Source organism: Otolemur garnettii, unplaced genomic scaffold, assembly GCF_000181295.1.
Source record: "Otolemur garnettii isolate 467f Iridium unplaced genomic scaffold, OtoGar3 scaffold00019, whole genome shotgun sequence".
NCBI classification, from domain to species: Eukaryota; Metazoa; Chordata; class Mammalia; order Primates; family Galagidae; genus Otolemur; species Otolemur garnettii.
Genome location: NW_003852414.1, coordinates 15,380,159 through 15,391,105, shown reverse-complemented (window position 1 = coordinate 15,391,105; position 10,947 = coordinate 15,380,159). Strand labels below are relative to the sequence as shown.

At 40.2% G+C, this 10,947-nt stretch overlaps 1 protein-coding gene across 6 annotated transcripts in view; it reads left to right on the top strand.

Annotated features, from left to right (window-relative positions):
• SLC39A12 (solute carrier family 39 member 12) overlaps positions 1–10,947 on the top strand; it is a 60,839-nt gene that overhangs the window by 1,235 nt on the left and 48,657 nt on the right. For 4 of the 6 annotated variants that reach the window (XM_023511424.1, XM_023511427.1, XM_023511426.1 and 1 more), the window contains 2 exons: positions 852–1,198; positions 8,944–9,225. In XM_023511424.1, the coding sequence (XP_023367192.1) occupies positions 938–1,198; positions 8,944–9,225 (543 nt within the window). In that variant the 5' untranslated portion in view covers positions 852–937. Of the gene's footprint in view, positions 1–817; positions 1,199–5,154; positions 5,288–8,943; positions 9,226–10,947 lie in introns of those variants that run through there. The other 2 variants (XM_023511428.1, XM_023511425.1) reach the window with 2 other exon arrangements.

Sequence of the window (10,947 nt, the reverse complement as noted above, 5' to 3'; positions counted from 1 at the left end):
GGGACCACAGGCGCCCGCCACAACGCCCGGCTATCTAACGTAAGAATCTTAATTTTTTTTTCTTTTTAACCATAAAAGTAATCCCAGTGTCTTTGTTACTATCGCATAGTCATGACCAGCTCATCTCTGGGCCAGGATCAAACATGAGATGCTGTTTGCATTTTGCATTCCTTAAGCAGTCAGTGGAAAAGATTATTATTTTTTTTTCCCAGAAAGTTGAAGGGCTCTAAAGTTGTTTTATGCTCCTCTAGTGATCATTGAGTGAGTGGCTTAATGATGCTCTTGTGGTCTTGAAATTCTCTTTTGTTTTTCTAGTCTAGAATTATGACTCTTCATAAACTAACAACAACAAAAGAAGAAAAAAAAGGCAGTGTTTTTCCAACAACACTGTTTTCTTCTAGCACTTTTCCTTGTCTAAAACCCTCTAACTCAATGTTATATGTGTAATTTATTAGAATTTATTTTTCTCTTTATTTTTATCTTGGGAGGAGGACCACAAATCAGTTGGAATTCTTTATAACAGGATAACAAGGTCTTTCCCATCCTGCATCCTACAACTTTTACTACCTGTAGATAAACAGAGAAAATTAGGAGAAATCCTAATTTTTGATATGTTCAGTCCAGGGAGAGGTGATCTCATAAGCTTTCTGGCTGGTCTTACTTGGTTTGAAAGCCTACAGCCGTAGTAGTTTCCTGTTGTTTGGGGTTATAAATTACCTACACACCCCCTGTTGTTTAGAAACAGCTTGTCATTGCAAATCAGCTTAGCTACCCAATTAATGAACTCTTTCAAACATGTAGCAGGCACAATAATTGAAGCTTTGATTTTTTTTTCCCCCCCTCGACCACAGAAATTCCTTTGGCTACAAGTTTATCCCGTGAACAGCAACGCACCCATCTCCATCCAAGACGGACTCAAAGTAAAGGAAGAGTGGAAATGTGTTTCTGGACAAAGCTTTCAGTATTTTGGGTGCCCTTGTTCCTTCTGCTCAGCTGTGTTACTTCTACTGAGACAGACACACCCTCAGCCCAGGACAGCAATGGCTCTGGGAGTCCAGGGCACACGGCAGACATACTACGAGCTCTCGCTGTGGGTGACCACCCACCCCTCAACCACTCAAGAAGCCTCATCAGAACATTGTTGGAGAAAACTGGGTGCCCACAGAGGAGAACCGGAATGCAAGGAGATTGTGATCTGGTCAGTGCCACGGAGTGGGGTCAGGTACCAGGGCACGTTCAGAGGACGGCAATGGGTTCTCTGGTCCTTTACTCCAGCAAAGCCAAATCAAATGCCAATCTTCCACTATCCAAGTGGGCAGTGCTTTGCAGTGAAACATCTTCCATATCTGAGATACAACGCGTCAAGGGCATTCTGCACGTAGCACTTAAGACTAGGGGAATTTGTTTTTGTTGTTGCTGAAAGGATGATACTTATGTAAGCCTTTCTGGAATCCTGAATATTTAGAGGTATTTATTTGTGAGTGTGAACTTTCATTCCTCTTTCCTTTCTGATTTGCTAATCCTTTTTTTCTGCCCTGCAATGAACTTGCACATGACCAGATAGATGCTATTTGCTCCCCCCTCCTTTTTTTGTAGCATATATTAGCAATCTGGTATTTATCTAACAGCAGTAATGTTTGACTGCTTTCTCTTGGATGTCAATTGGTGTTTTGTAATAGTCTCCATGGTGGGTAATGATCAGACAATTATCTTCTTTTTTTTTTGAGACTGTCTCACTTTGTCACTTCGAGTAGAGTGTCATGGCATCATAGCTCACAGCAACCTCAAACTCTTGGGCTTAAGCGATACTCTTGGCTCAGCCTCCCAAGTAGCTGGGACTATAGGCTCCTGCCACAATGCTGGCTAGACAATCGTCTTCTTAACGGGGAATCTGAGCTGGGGGAAGGAAATACAGAAGGTGGAACTGAAATTAGACCGTGGCTCCTCTGGCCCAATTCACAGCCTTAGCCTGGCTTGCAAAGTGAATCTCCACCCTGATTACACATCAGAATCATCTGGGCTAGTTTCCCACCTTCCCCATGTTGAGGCTTTGTCCTCCAGAGACAGAGATTTCGCAAATTTAGGAAAGATTATTAAAAAAAAAAAAAAAGCCTCTCCAGGTCAATTAAATGTGATATTGAGGGGATCAGAGATTTTTTATTTAATTAGGGTGGATGTGTAGGGCAAGGTAGGCATCTGATGGGGGCAGTGTAGGAGGTGACAGCCCCTGTGTTAAAATGACTGCAAACAAATCAGACAAAAATGCTCTTTATTCCATTCCCGACTGACCAGATGTTTTGAGGAAAAACTCACAAATACATAAATGAAAAATAAAGAAATAAAAGCTAATAACTGCCCCCAGAATATATTTTGGTGGACTTACTTTCTCAATTGTGCGTTGTCAAGGAGGGCAGGGGGAGATTTCTTGGTTAAGCATTTTGGAGTTTTTATGTTTCTTTCCTATGGCAGTAAAGGTCTTCATAGAATTTTCTCTGCTCCATGCTAAAAATAAATAATTCAATAATTGCTAAAATACCTGATGGATTCCAGAAGGAATGTGTTATAATAGGCGACTCATCTGTGATGACATTAACATATAAAGATAGCAACAGAAGACATCCCACTGGAAGTATTCAGAAGTCAGATCTGATTAACGTCCTCAGAGAATTTGCTTCGGGGGAATGTTCTCCTTTAATGAAGGGATAGTGCCTTATTAAGGCTGCTTGAATATTAGTTTTGCTGGGGGAGATATAGACATGCTAAATAGTTCTCCATTTTTCAGGGCTGGGGGAAAAATGGCTTGGCACTAAACTGCCTCCTGTGATGTTACCAAGAATCTGTCCAATTTGGCTTTCAGTGAAATTAGTTCATTCCTGGGACTCAAAACACGGACTTTTGTTGTTTCACCCTTTTGCTGCTGGTGTTTTCATTCATGAAAAATCAGGGGAAACAAAGAGTTCTCTTGATTTCCCAAACATGTAGGTTCTGGAGCAAATCTTACGGCCCAGTCTCTTTTGTCATTGTAGGGACTTTGTGGAGAGGCAGAGCTCAGGCTGGGAATTCTGTGATGAAAAGAGAGGGCAAGGATGTGTCTTCACATCCTTTGTGTTCTGGGGAGAAAAATGGGTATCTTGAATTTGTGAGAAGGAAATGTTTCCAGTTTTAGGTCTAGGTGAAAACTAGGTGATTTAAAAAGTCAACAATTTGGGCAGTGCCTGTTGCTCAGTGAGTAGAACACCAGCCAAATACACTCAGGCTGGCAGGTTTGAACCCGACCTGGGCCAGCTAAAACAACAATGACAACTACAACACTAACAAAAGAAGAAAAAAAATAGCTGAGCATTGTGGCAGGTGCCTGTAGTCCCAGCTACTTGGGAGGCTGAAGCAATAGAATCGCCTAAGCCCAAGAGTTTGAGGTTGCTGTGAGCTGTGACTCCACAGCACTTTATCCAGGGTGACAGCTTGAGACTCTGTCTCAAGCAAACAAACAAAAGAAGTCAACAATTTGAAGAGTCTGAGAGCATTGTCAATAAATCTATTCAAGCTGCAGTCTTTGAAAATGGATACTTCTTGCCAGATCTTGGCTTTTTCTTTAACAACAGGGTTAGAATGTAGTTTTAATGAATTTAGGGATTAAGTGACTCCAGAAGGATAAATTCACTTCAGCGATTATGAGAACTATGACCCTGCATGGGTTCCTGAAAGGAAAAGAGAGCTATGTTCTGGCACCTTCTAGCACTGGGACACACTGAAATGTAGCTTCCTCATCTATAAGGTGATAAGTCCTTCAGGGACAGTTCTGTGAGGATCACATGGACAAGGTCAGATGTGGGGGCTCATGTCCCCTCTGTTCTTATGTTCTCTGTACTTCATGGCAGTGTCTGAGCTGTCCTTTACCAAGGACACTGGAGTGATGGCACTTCTCCTTCCTCCCCACAAAGGTCCCCTGAACTGTCCCAGATGCTTGGGATTTTATAGCAATTGCTCCAGGTGACTCTAAGACACAGGCAAGGCAGAGGACCACTGCCTAAAGGGTCTCCATTTAATTCATAACTGATCTTAGCCCCTTGTCACAACTGTGATGGGATAAAGTATGGTGAGCACCCAGCTTTATCATAGATATCCAAGACGTTTATCCTCACCCTTCTCTGTTAAGACTTTTCTTTTATGTCCATCAGAAAAGCTGCTAACTCTAGTACAGACATTAAAGTATTTCCCATCAGTGACATCCTTTGGCTCTTTGGTAGGTACATTTAGTTGATAGCCATGTTTCCCAGGGTCCCCCTGAAAAGACCTTACAAAAACCAAGAATTTGGCAATTGTAAATTGAGCTGTAATAAACAATCTAGTGCAAATGTCCTTATTGCCAAATTGTGGAAACAACATAGGTATCCACCAATCCAGGAATGGCTTAACAAGCTATGGTATATGTGTACCAAGGAATACTATACAGCTACTAAAAAGGATAGTGACTTTATATCTTTTCTCTTAATTTGGATGGAGTTGGAATACTTTTTTTCAGTAAAATGTCACAAGTATGGAGAAGCAAGAATCCAATGTACTCAATTCTGATAGCACAATTGATGCTAGTGCATGATGGAGAGGGGGAGTGAGGAAGGAGAAGGAGGGAAGGAGAGAGGGGGGTGTGGAGCCACTGTGTGTGATAAACTTATTGGGGGCAGGACACTATTAATAGAGGGACTTCAGGCCAGGTGCGGTGGCTCATGCTTATAATCTCAGCACTGGGAGGCTGAGGCAGGTGGATTGCCGAAGTTCACAGGTTGGAGACCAGCCAGAGTAAGACCCTGTCTCTAAAAAATAGCTGGGTGTTTAGGCAGGCTCCTATAGTTCTAGCTACTTGGGAGGCTGAGGCAAAAGAATCACTTGAGCACAAGAATTTGAGGTTGATGTGAGCCATGATGCCACGGTACTCAACCCAGGGCCACAGAGTGAGACTAGGTCTCCAAAATAATAAAATTATAGAAATTTACCCAGGAAATGCAAGCTGTATAACCTGGCTCCTTGTATCCTGAATGATTCCCCAACAATAAAAACCAAGAATACGAAGAATTTAAAAGGAGACAGGGGATTTTCCCACTACTCAAAATCTAGTCTCAGTCTTTGGTCCTAAAACCCCTGAACTTTATCTTGCAGTTAAGACAGCTGTCTTCTTAATGTATGAGAAAGTGATCGTGTCATGAGTTTGTCATTGAAGCTCTTACCTGGCATAGGAAATTAGCAAAGCAGAGTTGCCACAGCTGGGGAGGCCATCTGATTTGGCCGCAAGGTATGATGGACAGTTGCTCTCAAGTATCTGGGTTGTCTATTTAATTTGTAAGGAAGGCCTTAAATTTTAATTAACCTTTTCTCAATGTTGATTTCCTTATGAAGTCTTTAAAACAAATTCCCAGAATCCATGGGATTTTTTTCCCCCTTTAAACTTTATGCCTCCACCTGACAAGATTAAAAGAAAAATTAATGGATTATTTGTGAATGAGTTCATTCTTCTTTAACAAAGACTTACTTCACGAAAAGCAGCTGCCTTGGACAGATCTTGATGCCTATGGGGTGGACAGGATTTGCAAAAGTTTGCTAAACATCCTTTCCCAAACACAACTGAGCCAACTGCTAAAAACTTTAACAATGAAAATAAGTCAAAAAGAGATGAACTGAAAATTATAGCCTCTTCCCCACCCCTTGCCATGGGACAACCCCCATATGCTTTTTGGTACGCCTATGCCCAGGGGAAGAATTCATATTTCCTTATGCTAGATTTTCTGAGATTTCCTATGGTACTCCTTCCCCAAGCCACCACCTTAAGGTAACTTCTCTAAAATTCGATAACATAAAAGAGGGTCAAGTTTCCAGCTCATAGCCATGTGATTCAGTTAAGCTTTAAGATAGCAGGTGTCACAAAATTAAAATAAGGACAGGCACTCAAGGTGACAAATCTCTACTCAGCCAAAATAAGATGCTTCCCTATCTTTTTCCAATTTATCAAGGTCAGGAACACATTTTCCCTTCCAAGTTGTAGACATTCAACCCCTTGGTAGAATCTTGTTCTGACAGTTCTATAGGCTGACCAATCCCTCAGTCTCCTAGTGACTTCTGGTCCTACCACATTGAAGGTAGAGAAGATTACTGGTTGAAGGGGTTGCATGTCAAATACATTGGTGGATCCCCAGCCTGTGTTCTCCATGGCACAAAAGAGCTAAGAGAATAAGGCCTGTCTTTATAGGAAATAAGAATGAGGCAGTTTATGACCATCAGCTGTGTGGGTTTAGGCAAATTACTTACAGAGCTGGTTTTCATATATACTATGGCACACTTTTCTCATAGAATGAAAACATAACTCTTGATTCTATGTAGAATCCTTGTATACTGCATACAAATGTGCACATTAATTCATTAATTCAATACCAATTGGGTAATTGGTATTCTAAATGCTTTATATTATGTAGAAATATTTGGATTTTTGTATAGGCATAAGCTGGGGGCATTTTGTCCATTTAGAGTAATGATATAGAATTCTCACTATCAAAAACTCCATTATCCTACACATTTATAGAACCAATTAGATCAGACACTGAGGGATGTCCTGATGTATAAGGTACTTAGCACTCTGGGTGCTTGGCTGCCAATAAGTGGTAGCTAATCCTGCCAAAGGGTTTGTTTCAGGAGGTTATTTGGTATGAAGAATGGCTTTATTATATATTTATTTTAACTCATTCACCACTTTGGGTATTGGTGTCAGCTCTGCCAACAGCTACCAATGCATGGATTTTGTGGGCCACTTAGGGAACAAGAAAGGGCTGCCCTGGTTTCAGAGGTAGAGCATAATACCTGCATTGGGAGTTGGTCTTATTGGGACCCCTGCATCCTTTCTGTTTTCTGGCTTCGTGATGTCCCTGCAGCTGAGTTGCGGAGAGATTAAAGTCTGTTTGGCTTTGTGAAGGATGCAATTATGCTTTGCTTTGGAGATGACATTTATTTCTTCCTGACTCAGATGGTACATACCAGATGTTACACAGTGGGTTACTCAGAAAACAGGGAGTGAGAACCCCCAAAACTTCCACTGTAGGGAAAACTAGATTAAAAGATATCATAGTAAATTGTCCCTACAATGGGATAACTCCCTCTGGGATTCAGGGTAGCCACTCCTTAATGCCTTAACTTGGAGGCTATTGATATGTCATGGGGCTGCTTCTCACATCTCATGAGAATTCTCAGGAATGTCTGGCAAAAAGGCAGCTTCTCTCTTGCTGAGAGAGCTTTCCATTCACAATTCCTGTGTCTGTCTTTTTCTTGCTGTCCCACAAGGCTGACTAAAACTATATGGAAACTTCTCAGACTATAGATTCTAGGCATCTGTCTGTAGTCTGTGAAACAAACAAGGCTTCATAGTGTAGGGAAGGAAAGACTCTCTCTTAGGTTCTATGACGGGTCTGACAAAAGAGAAGTTGACAGGAGAAAAAACACACACATTTCATTTGATGTTAATACTTTTATTTGGCCTGGAGAGCTTCATAGAAAAAGTGAAAACCCCAAAGAAGGGGTTTTATATTAGTCTCAGGGTCTAATATACCATTTTGACAAAGAACAATAAATTGTGGAGATGTGACAAAAGTAAGAAAAAAGGAGTTTGGTCTGGAATGGGAAATTGGTGGAAAGCAAACAGGAAATACACAGGGGATACTTATGGATGATAAGCATCGTTTTAGTAAAGTTTGCTTATACAGAACCATCTCAGGATTAACTTCCGTCTCCAATGATAAGAATGTTCTCTTGATACAGTGAAGATACCTTTCTCATAGAAAATATATGTTTTACTTTTAGGTAGAAAGGGGGAAGGTAGCCCTTTCTGTGTTTGATGTTTCTTAATTGCTTCCAGCTCAAAATAATTGATGGGCCAAAGTGGTATATTTTGGGTGGCATGTTCTGGTTTTCTTCAATGAAGATTTTTTAGCAATTCACTGAGGCAGAGTAGAAGAGGGGCAGATGGCTTGAGTTGAGCTGTGTGCTAAGGATAGAACTGTGCACAAAGTAGAAAAAACCCAGCCTTAGTGGGCCCCATGTTCTCATAGAGGAGAGAAGAAATAAACAAGTAAACAAAGTAATTTTAGAATATTGATAACATAAGAAAATTTAAAGTTTCATACATAAGAAAATTTCTAGAGCTGTGCTGTCCAACATGGTAGTCACTAGCTTCATGGAGCTATCAGGCACTTGATATGTGGCTTATCCAAATTGAGATGTGCTGGTAACTGTAAAATACACATCAGATTTTAAAGACATCAACAGAAAAAGCTATAAAATATGTTAGTAATTTTTAACAAGATCATAAGCTAAAATGATTTTCTCTTGGATATATAAGGTCAAATAAAATATTAAAATTAATTTCACCTGTTTCTTTTACTTTTTTGCCACCATGCCTGGCTCATTTAAAAAATGTTATACGTATATATATTTTATAGATATATAAATATCTATATAAAATATCTAGTATATATATATTTTATAGAGACAAGACAACATATTTTATACGTTGCCTAGGCTGGTCTTGAAGTCCTGGCCTCAAGCAATCCTCCTGCCTCAGTCTCCTAAAGTGCTGGGATCTCAGGCATGAGCCACTGCATCCAGCTTTTGATATAACTTTAAAAGCCAAAGAGTCAGCCAGTTTTATGCAAGGCAGTAAATCAACAAATTGTGTCAACTGTAATTGAGACAGTGGAATCACTCTTAGTGAAAAAAGATTCGCTATGAAGACATCATTGTTATACAGAAGTCCAATCATGACACTTATCCCCAAATCTGGCTGTTGGGCTTGCCTACTTTCACCTTCTATTCCTAAAATCCTAAGAACCTGTGGTCTCCATTGGACCATTGGTTTGGGAACTATTTGCTAAGCTTTATTTCTTTTTGTTGTTGTTGTTGTTTTCACAGTGCTTTGAACCAGATGCCCTGTTACTCATAGCTGGAGGAAATTTTGAAGATCAGCTTCAGGAAGAAGTGGTCCAGAGAGTTTCTCTTCTTCTCCTCTATTACATTGTCCATCAGGAAGAGATCTGTTCTTCAAAGCTCAACATGAGTAATAAAGAGTATAAATTTTACCTACACAGCCTGCTGAGCCTCAGGCAGGATGAAGACTCCTATTTCCTTTCACAGAACGAGACAGAAGATATCCTGAGTTTCACCAGACGGTACTTTAACACTTCCAGGGGCCAGGTAAGCAGCACAAAATTGCCAACTGGCTCTGTGATGAAGATCCAGTCTCAGCACTTTATTATTATTATTCTCTTATTTATTTCTCAGACATTCAAGAACTCCAAAGGGAGGTTGAAGTGGTTTTTAACTTTGGGCTGTTGAGTGACATCATTTAAAATTTCAAATCCAAAAGTGGAAATGTAATGACTAATTAGAAGATGAGTTTTATCCAGAAGTTAAGTGGGTGGACAGGCAGGCCAGGTGACAGGACAGCTCTCTTCTCCTGCATCCCCCTGAGTACACAAGTAAGTGACTCAAGGCTTTTTGATGAATCGCCACTGACTGAGCTGCAGTGGTAAAAGGCAGTTTGTCTATCTGCCTTGCCTTCTGGCCAGGGAAGAAGGTCAAAACACTTTGAGAAAGATGAATTTATTATTGTTTCACCAAACAAGCAGCTTGAAAAAAAAAAAACATTCCTCATTGATTGTCAACACTAGACAATATCCCTTGTGTGACTTTTGATTTGTGCTGTTTATGTTCAGAGGTCATAAAAATGCGCCTCCTCTCTGCTGACTCCAACTGGAATCTCTCTGGCTGCCATTACTGATTCCAGCAAAAGCTGGCCTTCAGATTAGGTTCTTGCTTTCTGGTTAACAGTGGGAAGTTTTAGCAGATAAAGTTCCCTGAGCATGAAGTGTATTTAAGCCATGTTTTCTCAAAGAATTAATTAAGAAGTCATTATCACATTTTGAGGAGTACGGTTAAAATCTGTTTTTTTCCCTTTTAATCTCTTGAATTATTCATTGACACATAGAAATTTTGTTCTGTCTCAATTCTGGCTTCTAGGAGCCCAAAGGTATCTGTGCAATCATGTCCCAGCTTAATGAGCAGCAAATACACCCTTCAATTTGTTGTAAATATGTTTAATCTCTAATGTTATTGGCAGAGCAAATGGAAAGGCTGTTTGTTGGCTCGGGACTTTGTGAATGTCACATCAATAGCTCTAATCCTGTAAATTTCAAAATGTGGCTGTTTTTTGTTCCTATGTTTATTTTCGAAAAAGGGGTTCCCTTATAAAATACAATTTTCTGCCTAAATCAGATAGTTGCCTAGGCTAATTTCTTCAGTGAAAAATACATGTATTACAAGGTTGGTTCAAATCAATTGCTGGGGTTTTAGTCATTCTACCCATTCCTGCCTTTTGGTTCAGATGAAATAGAAATGAAAATGGAAAGTTGGCACTTGGAGGCAGATGGTGTGTATATATCTAGGCTTCTGGTTATCCTACACATACTGCAAATATCCAGGCTTCAGAGGGTCTGTGAAATAAAACATTTCTTTAACAAAATAATTCAATATCATATATAGAAATGCATTATTTAGCTTTAGTCATTAAGAGTTGAACTGCTGTATCAAAACTCTTAGACCAACAATCTCCTAGATCAGCATGGTCCCCAACCTTTTTGGCACGAGGGCCCAGTTTCACTGAAGACAATTTTTCCACAGATCTGGGGTGGAGTGGTGGTGGTTTCAGGATGATTCAAGCCCATCACATCTCCACCTCCTGTTGGATCAGTGGCAGTGTTAGAATCTCACAAGGAGCATGAAACCTAGATCCCTCACATGCGCAGTTTACAGTAGGGTTCATGCCAACAGTACGGTTCATGCCATTCAAGTTCTGATGAATTTATTTTCTTCATTTCCTCTATAATGGGAAGTGTTCAATGCTAATGCATATTAGTA